At 35.3% G+C, this 17,165-nt stretch overlaps 1 protein-coding gene across 1 annotated transcript in view; it reads left to right on the forward strand.

Annotated features, from left to right (window-relative positions):
* Positions 1–17,165, forward strand: part of WDR11 (WD repeat domain 11) — a 55,291-nt gene that overhangs the window by 16,620 nt on the left and 21,506 nt on the right. Inside the window, 6 exon segments of the mRNA NM_001266829.1 lie at positions 1,973–2,149; positions 4,623–4,707; positions 9,399–9,505; positions 11,817–11,892; positions 14,758–14,866; positions 16,822–16,946. Of these exon segments, the coding sequence (NP_001253758.1) occupies positions 1,973–2,149; positions 4,623–4,707; positions 9,399–9,505; positions 11,817–11,892; positions 14,758–14,866; positions 16,822–16,946 (679 nt within the window).

Consider the following 17,165-nt stretch of genomic DNA (forward strand, 5'->3'; position numbering starts at 1 on the left):
AAAATTCTTTCTCTCTGGTATCTATTCTACCAGACATAAATCCATATGGGGAAGCCTGAACAATACTTGTTTTGCAAAATTTGTTTTATCGGTAACACAATTTTTTTAGTTAATTCACCTTTTCTACTCTTAATATGAAAACTTAAAGTGAAAAGAATTATAAACACACACGAGAACAGCACTAATCAGTTATATGGAGCCCATAGAAGTTTGAAATTTTATGCTATTTAGGTGTCTAAGTGATATAAATTACATTTTTAAGAGACAAATGGATACAGGTTGTATAGCAGTTCTTGACAATGTAGTTGATTTTAAAGTGTTAAGTAAAGCTTCATACTTGAAAACATTTTAATTTGAACTTTTAATTTGAAATTCACTGTGTTCTTAGTGATAATTGAAAGCAATTCAGGTAAATACAGAGGCTGATTTATATTCACTGGATAAATGCTGATACTTATTAAGGCCTAATCTGCCCTACATTATGAATTGCCTCTGATGGAAAATACTTGAAGAAAAATGTGGCATTCCCTGGGAGTCAGCTCAAAGCCAACATATGTATGTGTGGCCCTTACCTGTTAAGCTTCCTATTCCTTCATATTCCATCTTTTTTAATTTTTTATTTTATTTTATTTTTTTGAGACAGAGTCTCGCTCTATCACCAGGCTGGAGTGCAATGGCGAATCTCAGCTCACTGCAACCTCTGCCTCCTGTGTTCAAGCGATTCTCCTGCCTCAGCCTGGCAAGTAGCTAGGATTACAGGTGTGCACCACCGCCCCCAGCTAATTTTTGTATTTTTAGTAGAGAAGGGTTTCACCATGTTGGCCAGGATGGTCTCGATCTTCTGACCTCATGATCTGCCCGCCTCAGCCTCCCAAAGTGCTGGAATCACAGGTGTGAGCCACCATGCCCAGCCTCCATCTTTTTTCAACCAAAGTTAGGCAGAGAGATTGGTATTGAGTATGTGGCTAATCCTAAGGGATCATTTTAATAGGATTAAAATGCTATTTTTTCTATATGTTTTGTGGATTTTAAAATAACATTATTAAAACAACTTTGCAGCTTCAAAAGGTTATATTCACCACCTACTTATTTACATTTTTCCTTTCACACTATATACATGTTTGTGTTTATGTGTATGTAGATGTATATGTATATACATGCATATTCTTTCTATTTTTGGCAGGTTAATCCCAATATTCTATAGTGGTTTATAGGAAGGAAATTTGTATACCTTTTTAATGAACAGTCTTGATTTTATTGTACTGTTTATATTTAGATTTTGTTAGAATGATTTTTATTGGAGTCATCTTTTTAGTTTGAGACTTGCTAACCTAAGTACAAATGGTGTTTGGGAAATATGCCATTGAAGTCTTAACTATTGACAGTGATGGCTTATATATTATACACATGATTTATGAATATATATTTGCATTTATTTTATATTGACTTATAAAGCTTATGTTTTGTAATTACACTAACACATTAAGGTTTCTTATTAGAAATTATGAATGAGTTATTTAAACCTGTTTTTCATGAATACCAATTTTGTATGTACTTTACAGCGTACATCAGATTGAAAAGTAACCCTTTCAAAAGGCAGTAAAATGAGAATGCAGTACAGTAGTTCAGTCTGAAGAAGCTGTTCTCTAATGCAAGTTATCTTGCTTTCTTCTGAAGCCTGTGTAGTGCTTTAATACCAGGAATATTGACTGAAACAGTGTCTCTTAGAATACATAGGTCCCTGTATTCTGGATAGCAGGACTCGGGAGTAATCTATCCTTTGATGTGTTAGTCGATGCAATTTAAGTCCTATAACCAGGTATGGAGTCATTGTGTCCCTAATAACTCCAGCCACTAGTGTACTACATTATACTTTTAGACCTGAAGAACATTTCTACTGAAAATTTTCTTTAGCTTTTTAAGATCTGCATACAGTATAGTTAATATATTTGTTATTTTTATTACAAATCAGGGCAAAGTGCAATTGCTGGGGAAGAACATCCCAGAGGTTCAATTCTGCGGGAAGTGCACCTCAAGTTCTTGCTGACGGGACTGCTCTCAGGACTGCCTGCACCACAGTTTGCTATCCGTATGTGTCCACCGTTGACCACAAAAAACATCAAGATGTATCAGCCACTGCTGGCTGTTGGTGAGTATTTGACCTGGTCTTTTTTTAACTCACTTTATAAGACGTTTAGGTTTTCTAGTTTCTAGAAGTTCCTTTATTCTCTTTTAGGATGCTTTAAAAGGAGTCAGAGGCTAAGTGAAACTGTGTAAATACTCATCCTGGAACTTTAAACAAAAATTTTTTTCTGTCCTTTTATTCCAACCGTCTTATATTGAATTGGAACGCTAAGTCTTCTTCCACCTGAGACTGGACAGTCGAGTCTCTGACGCTGTCCATTCGTCGCTGAACTATCAGGAGGCTCATCCCTGCAGTGCTGAATCCCAGGCTCCTTGTCTGTAATTGGACCACCCCAGTCTCTAGGTCATGTCAGTTTTCGTTGGGTCTTTATTGACTAAAAGTATAGTCAGGGTTAATAGTTTAATAACAGCAGGATTCTTCTTTTGCTAAGAGTTATATATCAAATATTATTTAAAGTGTCTATGGTCCCTATAAATTAAGATTTGCCTTTTGGTTTGAAATTGTGTATTTGTATGTTATAGGTAGAAAAATTTATTCTGGGTTTCAACTTGCTGTCACATTGATTTCATAGTAATGTGATGAACCTAATTTTCTTTACAGCATAGAGAAAAAACAAAATTTAGTTTGCTATTAAGTACACATGATTAAAATACATTTCTCCAAAACTTTTGAAAAACCGTGTATTTGTTTGAAGCTCAGCATTTCTTCTTAAGATGCTATTGGCTGGCTTCTGGCTTTCTCCCCAAGTCTATTAACATGTGATTTGTACTGAAAGCCTCACCATGTTTATTCTGTGGCTAACATGGCTGACTTCTCAGTGCTAAAGACTCATTTGGGTATTACTGTTTGGTAGTACCCTTCTGTTTTTTTCTGTGCCTCTGTTTTGAAAGCGATTTGATTTTTATGATTCAATTGTCTGTATATCTGTCCAGGTTTATATAATGCAGATAAATGTTTAATTTTTGCTTTAGAAACTATTAATATTTCACCATTAATAGATTTTAATTAGGATTCAGCAGTGTGCTTCGTATGTGCATGTATGTATTATGTCAGTGTTCCTGATTTGTCAATTAGGATTTTTTCAATTTCTTGGGGAAAATTACTTCTTGGGATAGCTATATAATAAGAGCTATGGCAAGGTCTGAGATTTCCATTGTAGAATAAGCTGTATTGGTATGTAGTCAGTATCATTTACTGAATTTAGTATAACAAAGTAAAAATATAAGTGCCTAAAGGTTTGTCTAGAGTGTCACCAATAAAGATAAAGAGTTCAACTATGGAATTAATTCTTGTAGTGCCCCTAGTGCATTAGATCATAGGTTCAGCACTGTTAAAACTTTCAGATTATAGAAATCATTTGATTATTATGAAGTTCTGTTAATTGAAAAATTTTAGTAATTTACTTTCTCAGTGCCAGAAGGTATTATTATAAAATAGATGATAGATGTAAATAACTGTACAATGTGTTTTTCTAGAATAGTTTTGCAAAAGATTTCTGGAGTTTTATTCAGCAAATAAGATAATATTGGAATTTGCCCAGCATTTTTACTTCCACCCTCTTTCTTTGTATGAATTCATTAATTTTTAAATCATGTGCAGTGCGAAAGTGATTGTCCACATAGACTGTTCACTTTTCTTGCTTAACTTATAAAAACACTACAGAGACTGAAGCTTTTTCATGTATGTCCATGTCCCTTCCATTTAAACTTCAGACATACTACCTGAGACCATGAAAAGCTTTAGGAATAATAACTGTAAACTGTTAATCGTAGTGATAACAGGATACTAATAGTTAACCAAGTGCTTACTTTGTGCCAATTACTGTGCTAAGTGCTTTATGTTTTCCCATTTAATCTCCAACAAATAGATTTTCTACTCTTCCCATTTTAAAGAGATGAAAACACAGATTTAGTGTGGGCAAGTGATTCATCCAAGAGTATAAGGAAGAGCCAGGGCTTGAGCCCAGGTTTCTTTAATTGCAGAAACCGCAGTTAACCATCATACTTTACTCTCTCATCAGGGTTTATTTAATATGAGAGACAAAACAAAAACAAAACTGTGTAAAGAAAAACGGATAACCCTGGTTAATGAGCTCTGCTAGATTGCTTATTTGAGGATCAGCTATATTAAACCTTCTGAATCTCAAAAAGTATAAATTCCCATGTGTATAAAAGCTTAGGAAAGTGTTTTTCAAATAGTATGTGTATTAGTGTAAGTTTTAAGATCTTTCTGTGAAAAATCTATTCCTGGAATTAAGCAAGGTTTTTGAGCACATGAGGTTAGGCCCATTTTTTTAAATAAGGAAGTGGACCAGAGAAATTCATTCTTTTTTGTTTGTTTGTTTAAGCACATAGCTTGGGTTTCTTTTATAAAAGATAAATGTTGTTAAGTGATTAAAGTCTTGAGAAAAGACTTTTCTTGCAAAGTGCTGGAACTCCCACTGAATTAATGATCTTCCATGATGTCATTTTGAAAGGTACAAGTAACGGTTCTGTCCTGGTGTACCATCTCACCAGTGGTCTGCTACACAAGGAGTTAAGCATCCACTCATGTGAAGTCAAGTAAGTATGTCATTGTGATGGTGACATCACAAACATCATATCAGAAAAAAAATTCTCATAGACTTTTCTACATTGAGTACTCCATAATGTTATCTGCAGTGGTGATTATTTGAAAAGTTCAAATAATATTCATGTCCAACTAATGGCTATGTTAATCAAGAATGATAACTAATTGTTTGTTGTCTAAAGAACATAAGCAGTAGAGAATGCTTTATCTTTTATTAGGTTGTTGCAAAAGTAATTGCGGTTTTTGCAATTTTAATGGCAAAAAACAGCTATTTTTGTACCAACTGATATTGTTGCACCTCATTTATTTCTCCTAAGGGCCAGGCTGTTTTCTCACTAGATGTCCTTGTGTTGCCTTGTTCAGGTTTATTTTATTTATTTATTTATTTTGTTCAAAATTATTATCTTTCATTATTTTTAAATTTTTTTACTTTAAGTTCCAGGATACATGTGCAGAACGTGCACATTTGTTACATAGGTATACGTGTGCCTTGGTGGTTTGCTGCACCTGTAAACCTATCACCTTGGTTTTAAGCTCCGCATGCATTAGCTGTTTGTCCTGATGCTCTCCCTCCCCTCAGATGCCCTCTGCCGACAGGCCCTGATGTGTGTTATTCCCCTCCCTGTATCCATGTGTTCTCATTGTTCAACTCCCACTTATGAGTGAGAACATATGGTGTTTGGTTTTTCTGTTCCTGTGTTAGTTTGCTGAGGATGATGGCTTCCAGCTCCATCCATATCCCTGCAAAGGACATGACCTCATTCCTTTTTATGACTGCATAGTATTCAATGATGTGTATGTACCACATTTTCTTTCTTTTTTTTTCTTTAATTTTACTTTAAGTTCTGGGATACATGTGCAGACTGTGCAGGTTTGTTACATAGATATACATGTGCCATGGTGGTTTGCTGCACCTATCAACCCATCATCTAGGTTTTAAGCCCCGCATGCATTAAATATTTCTCCTAATGTTCTCCCTCCCCTTGCCCCTCAACCCCCAACAGGCCCCAGTGTGTGATGTTCCTTTCCCTGAGTGTATATATTCTCATTGTTCAGCTCCCATTATGAGTGAGAACATGCAGTGTTTGGTTTTCTGTTCCTGTGTTAGTTTGCTGAGAATGATGGCTTCCAGCTTCATCCATGTCCCTGCAAAGGACATGAACTCATTCTTTTTTATGGCTGCATATTTTTCATTTCTGTGATGATCCATCAGTAGGACTGCTTATGACAAATTCAAATAAAGTCATTTTAATTGTTAATTTGTCTTATTTATTCTTTGTTTAAACATCATCAGAACACTGCATAGCATTTATTCTTTGATTTTTAAAACCTGATCTGCTTATGAGTTCTGTGTATGCAGAGCTATCTGAGGGAAGGCTAAATTGACAGAAGAGTGCTTCTTGCTTTCTGTTCCAGAATGCATACCTGTACTGTCCATAGCATTATTCTGTTGAACGCAAGGCTATTTTCCTTTTGTGTCCTATCAATGATAGATTGTAGAGTTACACATATAAAATATGAATTTCCAGTTTTTTGTTTGTTTTTTGAGACAGAGTCTTACTCTGTCACCCAGGCTAGAGTGCAGTGGTGCGATCTCAGCTCACTACAATCTCCGCCTCCCGGGTTCAAGTGATTCTTGTGTCTCAGCCTCTTGAGTAGCTAGGATTACAGGCATGTGCCACCATGCCCAGCTAAATTTTATATTTTTAGTAGAGACGGGGTTTCACCATGTTGGCCAGGCTGGTGTTGAACTCCTCACCTCAAGTGATCCACCCACTTCAGCCTCCCAAAGTGCTGGGATTACGGGCATGAGCCACTGCCCCCTGCCAGTTTCCAGTATTTTTTTATGATCTTTCAGTGAAAGCATAAGAAAGGTCATTTTCTGTTTTCTGTACATTAAATGTAGGTCTTGTGTATAAAAATTCTCAGTGAACCCTTAGCAAACACATTATCCTGAGTACATGCATTTTCTTAATGGAGAAGGGTTAACCTTTTTTTCCCTTCTTTTTTTTTTTTTTTTTTTGAGATGGAGTTTTGCTCTTGTCACCCAGGCTACAATGCAGTGGCGCCATCTCAGCTCACTGCAACCTCTGCCTCCCAGGTTCAAGCAATTGTCCTGCCTCATCCTCCCAAGTAGCTGGGATTACAGGTGTATGCCACCATACCCAGCTAATTTTTGTATTTTTAGTAGAGACAGGGTTTCACCATGTTGGTCAGGCCAGTCTTGAACTCCTGACCTCAGATGATCCACCTGCCTCTGCCTCCCAAAGTGCTGGGATTACAGGCGTGAGCCACTGTGCCAGGCCAGGTTAACCTTTTAAGTATCACAGCTTCTGATTGTGATGGAAATCTCTGAAAAGTTTGCATCGTCTTATTGTTTCAAGTGCATTGTTGTGTGGCGCAGCCCAGGTGACTGTTTATTGTCACCTTAGGCTGTTCCTGTACAGCATCTCCCCAAATACATTTGCGTGGAATAATGTCTTTAAAAACTTTGGGCTTTTGAGGTGCAGTGACAAAGGTGTCTGTTTGGACTCTTTCAGGCTGTTAGTCGTCTCTTTTTTTCTGTTGCAGTGTCTGTAGCTTGCCATTCTGGCACTTCTAGTAGTCTCTGCTTGCACTGCTGAATCTTCTCTCTCTCTCTTTCCCATCTACTCTTCTCTCGACATTTCCTTTCACCTTGCCTTATGTGTCTGGTGTTTCCGTTTATGGTCAACACTAACCAGGGGAAACTCTCCATTTAATCACTACTTACTCTAGGGATTATGTTAAGTATTAATACTTTGCATGCATCATTTCATTGAATCCCCACTACAATTGTATAGGGCAGGTATTGTATTTCCAGTCTACAGAGTAAGAAACTGAAAATTACAGAGTAATTTGTGAAGGAGCTAGATGGAATTCACTCTAGGCCTTTCAAGCCTCAGAGCCTGAACTCTTCACTTATCCTTACAGTACATATGCTACATCTCCTGCTGAAATACGCACATAGGTTAGTAGGAATCATGTTGGCAGTAAAATTAAAATGTTGGCTGAGCCAAGATTTGTGCTAAGAATTTCACACATGCTTCTGAAAAGTCAAACATGGTGTCATTTTTTTCAAACACAAAGTTTTAATAGCTAATTAATCAGAGAGGTATTAATTTTAAGTAAGGTTTATTATCCTGGATTAGTCAGGTTATAGATGTCACTAAATACTTGACTTATACATGCTAAGATAATATTTATGGTTGAGTAACATTGAAATTGATTATAAGTGTTACTTGGGATACTAACTCTGAGGGATATACTACTTAGGGAGATAAATGTCATGAATGATCATACAAAGATACTCTATTTTTACATGAATTTTTCCTCTTCATTGACATTTTCAAAATAATTTGTATTTTATATTCAGAGATACTGGCCAAGAGAACGCTAAAATCCTGCTTTATGTTTCAGTTAATGTAATTTTCGTGTTATAATCAAAAGCCATTAAGAAAATTTCACAGAAATACAAAAATTAGCTGGATGTGGTGGCACACACTGTAGGCTTAGCTATTTGAGAGCCTGAGGTGGGAGGATCTCTTGAGCCTGGGAGGCAGAGGTTGCAGTGAGTTGAGATCGTGCCACTGCACTCCAGCTTGGGTGACAGAGTGAGACCCTGTCTCAAAAAAAAAAAAAAAAAACTTTCACGGATGTATTATAAAAATCTCTTAACTTACTAGCAGTAAACTCAAAACATTTTAGATTTTCATGTCCAAATAAGATTAACTTTTAGAAAGTTGTTTTCCTACCTTTTATTAAGTGTGCTTTTAAAAATCATAATCTGAAGCACTTGAAGGTTTGTGTATACTGTGCCGGGGACTCATGACAGCAGTTAGTGCAACGTGTGTATGTTTTTAAAAGCTTGTTTTAACTCACAATGCTTTACAATTATCTGTTGAGTATCTTCTCTATGCTTGTAAACAGACAAAGCCTTTGAAGCTTATAATGCAATGGAAGATACTTAGAAGTAAACAAAATAGAGAGGTACATGTGGATTTTCTTAGGTCGTTAGTTTGTGTCTTGGTCTGGTAGGCTGAAACTACTGTAATATGACTCTCTCCCTGGCCAGGTTTTAATAGTCATGTTAATACTGATGTGAATCTTTTTTTTTTTTTTTTTTTGACGCGGAGTCTTGCTCTGTGCCCCAGGCTGGAGTGCAGTGGCGCGATCTCGGCTCACTGCAAGCTCCGCTCCCCCGGGTTCACGCCATTCTCCTGCCTCAGCCTCCCGAGTAGCTGGGACTACAGGCGCCCGCCACCTCGCCCGGCTAATTTTCTTGTATTTTTAGTAGAGACGGGGTTTCACCGTGTTAGCCAGGATGGTCTCGATCTCCTGACCTCATGATCCGCCCGTCTCGGCCTCCCAAAGTGCTGGGATTACAGGCTTGAGCCACCGCGCCCGGCCTGATGTGAATCTTGATAACTAAACTATCTTGTCATTACATTTGTAGATAAAGTTTTAGTTAGAAATAATTTTGTATGTGTTAGGTATGGTAATACAGTCTCAAATAAAAGGTCATGTTAAGATAAAAGGTCATGCTTACTTTTTAATTAATTTGCGTAATACAATTTAGGTCTTTGGAAAACTTATTTTTCAAATAAATGAACCTTTCAAATAAAAAAGAGTATTAGTTTAACCTTTATCTCATTTCCTATTATAGGGGTATTGAATGGACAAGTTTGACTAGTTTTCTTTCTTTTGCTACCTCAACACCAAACAATATGGGATTAGTGAGAAATGAGCTTCAACTGGTTGATCTTCCAACAGGTTTGTTTTTAAAGATTCAAATTGATTTGTCATATTGAATAAACATGTTGCTATTTATAAAACATGTTTGAAAGTACTTCTTTCATCTTGGAGTTTTTTCTTATATTTCATGTTTATGTATTTATCCTTTTATTCTTTAATAATTGCCCTAGAAAGGCTTCATTGTTGTTTGCATGGAAATGTTGTTGGCACAAATACATGGTAAAATGGAGGACCATTAGCCTGAACAGACAGATTCATTAAAACATAGGAGGATACCAGTTCTACTTTTAAGTGCATTGTTATATATAACCAACTTTAAAAGATCAATTTAAAAATAACTCTATCAATGGACTTTATTAGCATCTCTGCTGAAAATTTTGGCCTTCATAGGAAACATTTAGAAAATTTATAGGTTAAGGATTGTTTTTAAATGCTCAAATTTAAAACTTGTAATAGTCTCTGGCTGAATGAATAGAGAAACTTAATTTGGGATTTTGAAGATTCTACAGTAGGAAACGTCCCAATAAGGTAACTTTTTCAGAATTGTTAAAAGCCTAAAACCAGTGAATTTCAAAGTGAAGAATTTGAAAATATGCAGTAGTTTCAAAGAGGTTTTTTTTTTTAAACAAAATTGTGATGAGTTTCTTTAAAATGGTATAGCAACATGAATCATATGCAGATGATCTTAACCAATGAGAGCGTGTGTATGTGTGTGTAAAATGAATAAATCAAATAAATGGTTGTAAATCAAGTAAGTTGTAAACAAATGAAGTACATGGTCGCTTTTTTATAGTCTCCATATGTATTTTCAAGCTCTCAAAGATCCAGTTGTTCTTATTTCTCAGGGTGTGTTACTGAACTTCAAGGAATCATCCCCATCTTTAGTCCAGTGTTGCTGCTCTGGTTTCATTGGAAGTGACATGCCCATTGACTCTCATTCCCAAGTTCCTAATTTGCCAACAGAGTGGTACTGGCTCTGTCTCTAGTGATCCCAGGGATAAAATGCTGTTGTCTAGTACCATTGACTAAAAAAAAAAAAGAAAAAAAAATCCCTGTGTATTTGTTTTGGTCAGCTCAGATTGAGGACTGTTGGATAACTTAAAATCTGCTTTGCACATAAGTAACAGTTACTGATTTCCTTAAGTGGGATATTTGAGTTCATAGATTATACACTTTTATAGCCTGGGCTTCTAAGGAAGGCAGCAGACTAGTGCAGTTAGGACAGGACATGGGCTGTTTGGGGTATAATAATAGTGAGTATACTGAGATTCCACATGATGGAATCTCAATGAAGAGCAGGAAGACATTTAGGCCTTCAGATGGCCTTGAATTGAGTATGTTCTCTCTTTTGTTTAATGTAGATAAAAATCTATCACAAGATACTAAACATACAAGTTAGAATTTATACTTTTTTTTATTCACAGAAAATCATGTAGCTTCCTTTGTGGGTAACTCATTCTTTTACAGCATACATGAACACGGTAGTTATTCCGTAGTTTCCAGTTTATAAAGATGTTTTCAGAGAAACATTTTCAAAATATTTAACTAGTATTTTACACATGGGACAAGAAAATCTTAAATACATGTTTCAAGAGTTTTTCCCCCACTAGTTAGTATTTGGAAACATGAGAATGTTTGTATTAAATGTTACTTTAAATAAATAGTTTTCGCACCAGACAACTGCTCTCCTATAGATATCTTAAAACTTATCATTGTTTTTTTAAATTTCTAAAATTGAATTACAGAATTCAAGAAACTGTGTAACAAATGAAAATGCCTTTTTACAAAATAAATGTCTGAATATGTGATGTATTATTGATCATTAATTTGTAACAGTTTTGAGAATATTCTTTGAACTTATGTTATTAGAAACAGCTTAGAAGCAGTTGGGCGCTGTGGCTCACAGCTGTAATCCCAGTGTTTTGGGAGGCCGAGGCAGGTGAATCACTGGAGGTTAGGAGATCGAGACCAGCCTGGCCAACATGGTGAAACCCCATCTCTACTAAAAGTACAAAAATTAGCCGGCGTGGTGGCGAGCACCTGTAATCCCAGCTACTCGGGAGGCTAAGGCAAGAAAATCACTTGAACCTGGGTGGCGGAGGTTGCAGTGAGCCAAGATCGCGCCACTGCACTCTAGCCTGGGTGACAAAGTGAGACTCCGTCTCAAAAAAAAAAAAAAAACAGAAACAGATTTGAAGCAAATGGAAGAATGAATAGGAGAACAGAGGGTAGGAAGGGTAGAACCGATCAAATTACATTGGTGTGGCTTCTTGTTTTTCATACATGTTTTATGCACTGTTCTCACTTTTTTAAATATTTGTAATTAAAGGTAGGAGCATTGCTTTTCGCGGTGAAAGAGGCAATGATGAATCTCCCATCGAAATGATTAAAGTATCTCATTTGAAGTAAGTGTCGACCTAAAAAAAAAATCTATGGTGTTATCACAATGAAATCTCATGGATTTTTTTAATCTTTAAGAAAATGGGAATGTGCTGGAATGCACATAGAATCTTTTTAGTGATAGGAAATAGTGATATGCAGCCCAAAGAAAATATTTTGATTACAAAATTAAGTTGCTATCACTTTTAATTCTCCACTTCTAAAAAGATGAGGTAGCTTTTGCATGAATTGTTTACTTTCGGATAAAGTTCTTACGCACTTCTATCTAAGCATGGAGTTGCTGAGTGAAAGAATCCATTCTCTTTATGTATAATTTAAACCCATTTTGCTTCCAGAAATTGAGTTTTTTTGTTTCAAGGGAAAATAACATGTAAAGCAGTATTATTAAAAATAGAAACCAAATGAAAATCAATCAAAATTACAAAGAGTAAGCTTTCTAAAATAGTTTTCAAACTTGTTTTGGCTTTTCTAAGATCTTTGCATTACCATATAAATTTTAGAATCAACCTATCAGTTTTACCAAAAAATCTTCCTGAGATTTTGATTGGGATTGCACTGAACCCATCAATCAGTGTGGGGAAGAATTGGCATCTTAACAAGTTTTATAATTCATAAACGTAATGAACGTGGTGTATTTCTCCACTTATTTAGGTCTTTTAAAATTGCAGCAATATTTTGTAGTTTTCAGTGTATAAGTCTTACATATTATTTGTTAATTATATTTTGTGTTTTCTTTGATGCTTTTATAAATGGTGTTTTAAAATTTCAATTATTTATTATTTTTATACTAAAATACAGTTAATTTTTTGATATTGACCTTGTGCCTGGTGACCATGCTAAGCTTAGTTATTACTTCTAGTATAGGTGCTTTTGTTGATTCTTTAGGATTTTCTATAGAGACAGTCTCGTTTGCCAGTAAAGACACCTTTACATCTTTTCGATCTATAGGCCTTCTTTTTGCTTGCACTAATTAGGACCTCTCCTGTATAGTGTTGATTAGAACTTAGAACTTTGCCAGGTATCTTGCTCTGATCCTGGATCTTTAAGAAAGCATTCAGTCTTTCAACACTAAGTATGATATTAGCTGTATATTTTTTGTATATTTACTTTATCTAGTTGAAAAAGTTTTATTCCTAGTTGCTGAGCCTTTGTATCATGAGTAGGTGTTGAATTTGTCAAATGCTTTTTCTGTATTCATTGACATCATCATATGGCGTGTGTGTGTTATTTTGTTTTTCTTTTTGTTTTGAAGTTCACTAATATGGTGAATTACATCGATTGATATTCAGATGTTAAACCAACATGACATTCCTGGAATAAACTCTAGTTGGTCATGATGTATTACTGTTTTGACATATTGCTGGATGTGATTTCTTGATATATTATGAAGAGTTTTTATATCTATGTTCATGAAGGATATTGGTCTCATTTTTATGTAATATCCTTCGTTTTGTTATCAGGGTAATATTGACCTTGCAGAATGTGTTGTAAAGTATTCTCTCTCCTTTTTTTTGAATAATGAGTTTGTGTAGAATTGCTATTATTTCTTACTAAATAGGAAAAATTCATTAGGCAACCCATCTGAACCTAAAATTTTCTTTGTGGAAAAGTTTTTAAATACAAATTCAGTTTTTTTCATAAATATAGGACTATTTAGATTCTCTACCTTTTTTTGAGTTTTGGTAATTGGTGTCTTTCAAGTAATCTGTCCATTTTGTTGAAGTTGCTGAGTTTATTAATTTATTGAAATAAGCTTGTTCATCATGTCTCTATGATCAGTGATTATCTCTCCCACTCCTAATATCAGTAAATTATATCAACCAATTTTATTTATTGATCTTTTCCAAGAAACTACTTTTGGTTCATTTGATTCTTCTCTATGATTTTTCCATTTTCAATTTAATTGACTATCATGCTTATCTTTTGTTCTTCTGCTTACTTCTTAAATATGCTCTTCTTTTTTTTGCATAGTTTTCTAAAATAGAAACTTAGATAATTAAATTAAGATGATTCTCTAAAATGTAATGTAAAGATTTCATGCTATGTAAGCACTACTTTTCCTGTATCCTGCAATTTTTGATATGGTAATATGTTCTCATTTTAATTCACTTTATACGCTTTGACAGTTTCCATGGGATGTCATTCAGAGGTGTATTTTTTAACTTCCAACTATGTGGGTGTTTTGCCAGGTATCTTTCTGTAAATTTCTACTTTCTGTTGGGGGTCACAGGTGGTCCTGAGTGGAAGAATCTCAGTCCTTTCATACAGGGAGTACAGGGATCTGCCTACTCTTGTCACATTTCCTCTATGTCAGCCATCATTTGCTGAATAATATTTTAGCTCCTCATAATGCTTATTGAGTAATCAATGCTCAAATTATGTTTATTGAATTGCACTTATTGACATCATTCAGTACTTCTTCCAGGCTTAACAGAAAGTGAATAAAGTGGCATTCGTTGAATACCAACTGTAATAGGATGATAGAAACTTTACATACTTTTTCACTGAATGCCTACCATAATCTGTATATCAATGCTTTGAGGTCCATGATGAGATTCCCATGTCATATGTGAGAAATTGAGCCTCAGGAGGGTTAACATAAGTTGCGGCATCAGGGTTTGAATCTGTGTCACTCTTTCTTCCGAGTTGGACTACTTGCCCAATTGTGTGAGACTATATGTTCTCTCACAGGTCATCTTAAAGCTTTACCTTCTTAGGACTGTTCATCATGGGTGCTAAATGGTGGTTTAAATTGTCTATATTTAGAATGCGTCAGCTGAGTTTTTCAATTTACTGAACTTTTTATTTGGTCTAATTCATGGTGAAAGTTTTGCAAAAAGGGGCTTATTTAGCAATTTTCTTTATTTTAGGCAGTATTTGGCAGTTGTATTCAAAGATAAACCCCTGGAGCTATGGGATGTTAGGACTTGTACCCTTCTTAGAGAAATGTCCAAAAACTTCCCTGCAATAACTGCTTTGGTAAGTTACAGTTTAAGAATTAAATAGCTTATTTAGGTATATATGTATGTGGTGAATGTTTTGCTTAAGCTTGAATCAAAATCATTACTGCCAATGTCATATTTTCTTGTTAAAAATGTGTGTTCAGAGAAGATGATCTAAATAAATGGAGATAACTCTTATTTTCTTGGGTGGATCAACCTAATATTATATTAGTGCAATTCCAATTGAAATTTCATTTGGATATTTTGAGGAATATGATAAACATATAGTAAAATATTTATGAAAGAATAAAGGTCCTAAATAGCTAAGTCATCCTTGAATAAAGAGGAGTAAATGTGGGAGGTATGGGTGGGGTTTGCCATTCCTACCTGATATTAGTACATCTTACAAAACCATGGAAATAAAATCAGTATTATATTGGCACAAGAATAGGAAGTGAGTCAACATAATAAAGAGCTCAGAAATAGACCCATGAATATTTGGGGACTTAATATACAGTGAAGCAGCACAAATCAAAGAGGATGGATGGACTGTGTAATAGATGGTGTTGGGAAAACTGTCTTACTTTATGGAGAAAAATACTTGTTCTCTACTTAATACCATATATAGAAGTGAGTGTTACAGCACTACAGACCTAAATGTAAAAAATGTAAAGCTATACAATTGAATATAACAAAATGCAAAATATTTTTGTGACCTAGAGGGAGGAGGAGACATCAGAAGATCAAACCAAAAGGCAAAAAAAAAAAAAAAAAAAAAAAAAAAGAAAAGAAAAAGAAACTTAATGCATTTAATTAATCAAGATTAATGCTTTTTGTTTGATGAAAAATATCATTGTCAAACTTAAATACAGAAGACATTTTGGGAAAACAAATTTTCCAGCATCTAAATTTAACTAGAAACTCCTGCAAATCAACAGTGAAAAAAAGCAGGAACCCTAGTGGAAAAATGAACAAAGTTGGTGAAGAGCTAATGAGAGGCAGAGAAACCTAAAACGCCAACAAGCCATATAAAGGAATGTTCAGACTCATCAGTTTTCAGAGATGTTCAAACCATGATATGGATCTACCTTTTAGACTAACAAAAACTGGAAAGCCATGTAGTGTCAAGTGTGGGTGGAACATAGGGTATGGGAATCCTTGTGCATTGCTGGTAGGAATGTAGACCAATGCAGCCATTCTGTAAAGCACACTGGCAGCACTTGGGCAAACACAGACATCCTCTGTGTCTGCCGAGCTCTTGCAAGGATATTGACTGTGGTGTGTTTTGTCATGATGTGAGTTTGGAGACCATCTGCATGTTTTTTACCGAGAGAGAGGAGACAGATTAACAGTTGGCTGATGCAGCCATGGAGTGTTATGTAGCATGCAGAAACAGGAGGAAGAGGACTTAAATACAGTGGAAGGAGTAAGAAACAGGATAAAATACATATATATACACACACACACACACATTTATATGTAAACACCATACTATTTATGTAAATTAGAAATACATGTGAAATAACTACACGTTAAGAACTTATACATATGTGAGGATGTTGGACTGAAGGTTTTACGATAGGCGGAATATGAAAGAATATATAAATAAAACAAGTGATTTTGGAGGGATCTATGGATGATAAAGGACCCTGGTTGGAGAATTGTGATTGTCTTATCCTGTGCACACAAGAGATGAAGGAGGAGATGAGAATAGGCCATACTATCGTTGAATTCATTATTTTCATTTTGTAAAATTTTTTAAAAATATCAAAAGCTCAGACCTTTTGGAAGTTTGCCATAAAAGCTCTAATTAAAATGCATTCATTCAGCTTTTCTCTAAGTAGGTAAAATCTAAAGAACAAATTGTGGATTCATGTGCGGTAATAATAAATGATACTGGGCAGTGGTGTGTGTGCCCAGCTGTTCTGGAGGATTCTTTGACAGAAGGAAACCTAGCACGTCTCGGTTTGTCTGCCTGCTTTTGCTTTACAGGAATGGTCACCATCTCACAACTTGAAGAGCCTGAGAAAGAAGCAACTTGCTACTCGAGAGGCCATGGCCCGCCAGACTGTGGTCTCAGACACAGAGCTGAGTATTGTTGAATCATCTGTGATCAGGTACAGTACAGGGTTTCTTGACACTGTCATTTGTGCTGTTAGTGTCATGTCTGGGAAGTTGACAAGTGTCATCCAAAGGTGTCTGTGGTAGCAAGTTGGACTCTGCTTTTGAATATACTTAGTTTCATCTTTTAGTACATACCCAGATTACTAAAAAGTTTATCATTTTTATTATACTATACTGTTTATTGTAACTAATAACAAATGCAGTAATATTCA

This window comes from Macaca mulatta, chromosome 9 (assembly GCF_049350105.2).
Source record: "Macaca mulatta isolate MMU2019108-1 chromosome 9, T2T-MMU8v2.0, whole genome shotgun sequence".
In the NCBI taxonomy this organism is placed as follows: Eukaryota; Metazoa; Chordata; class Mammalia; order Primates; family Cercopithecidae; genus Macaca; species Macaca mulatta.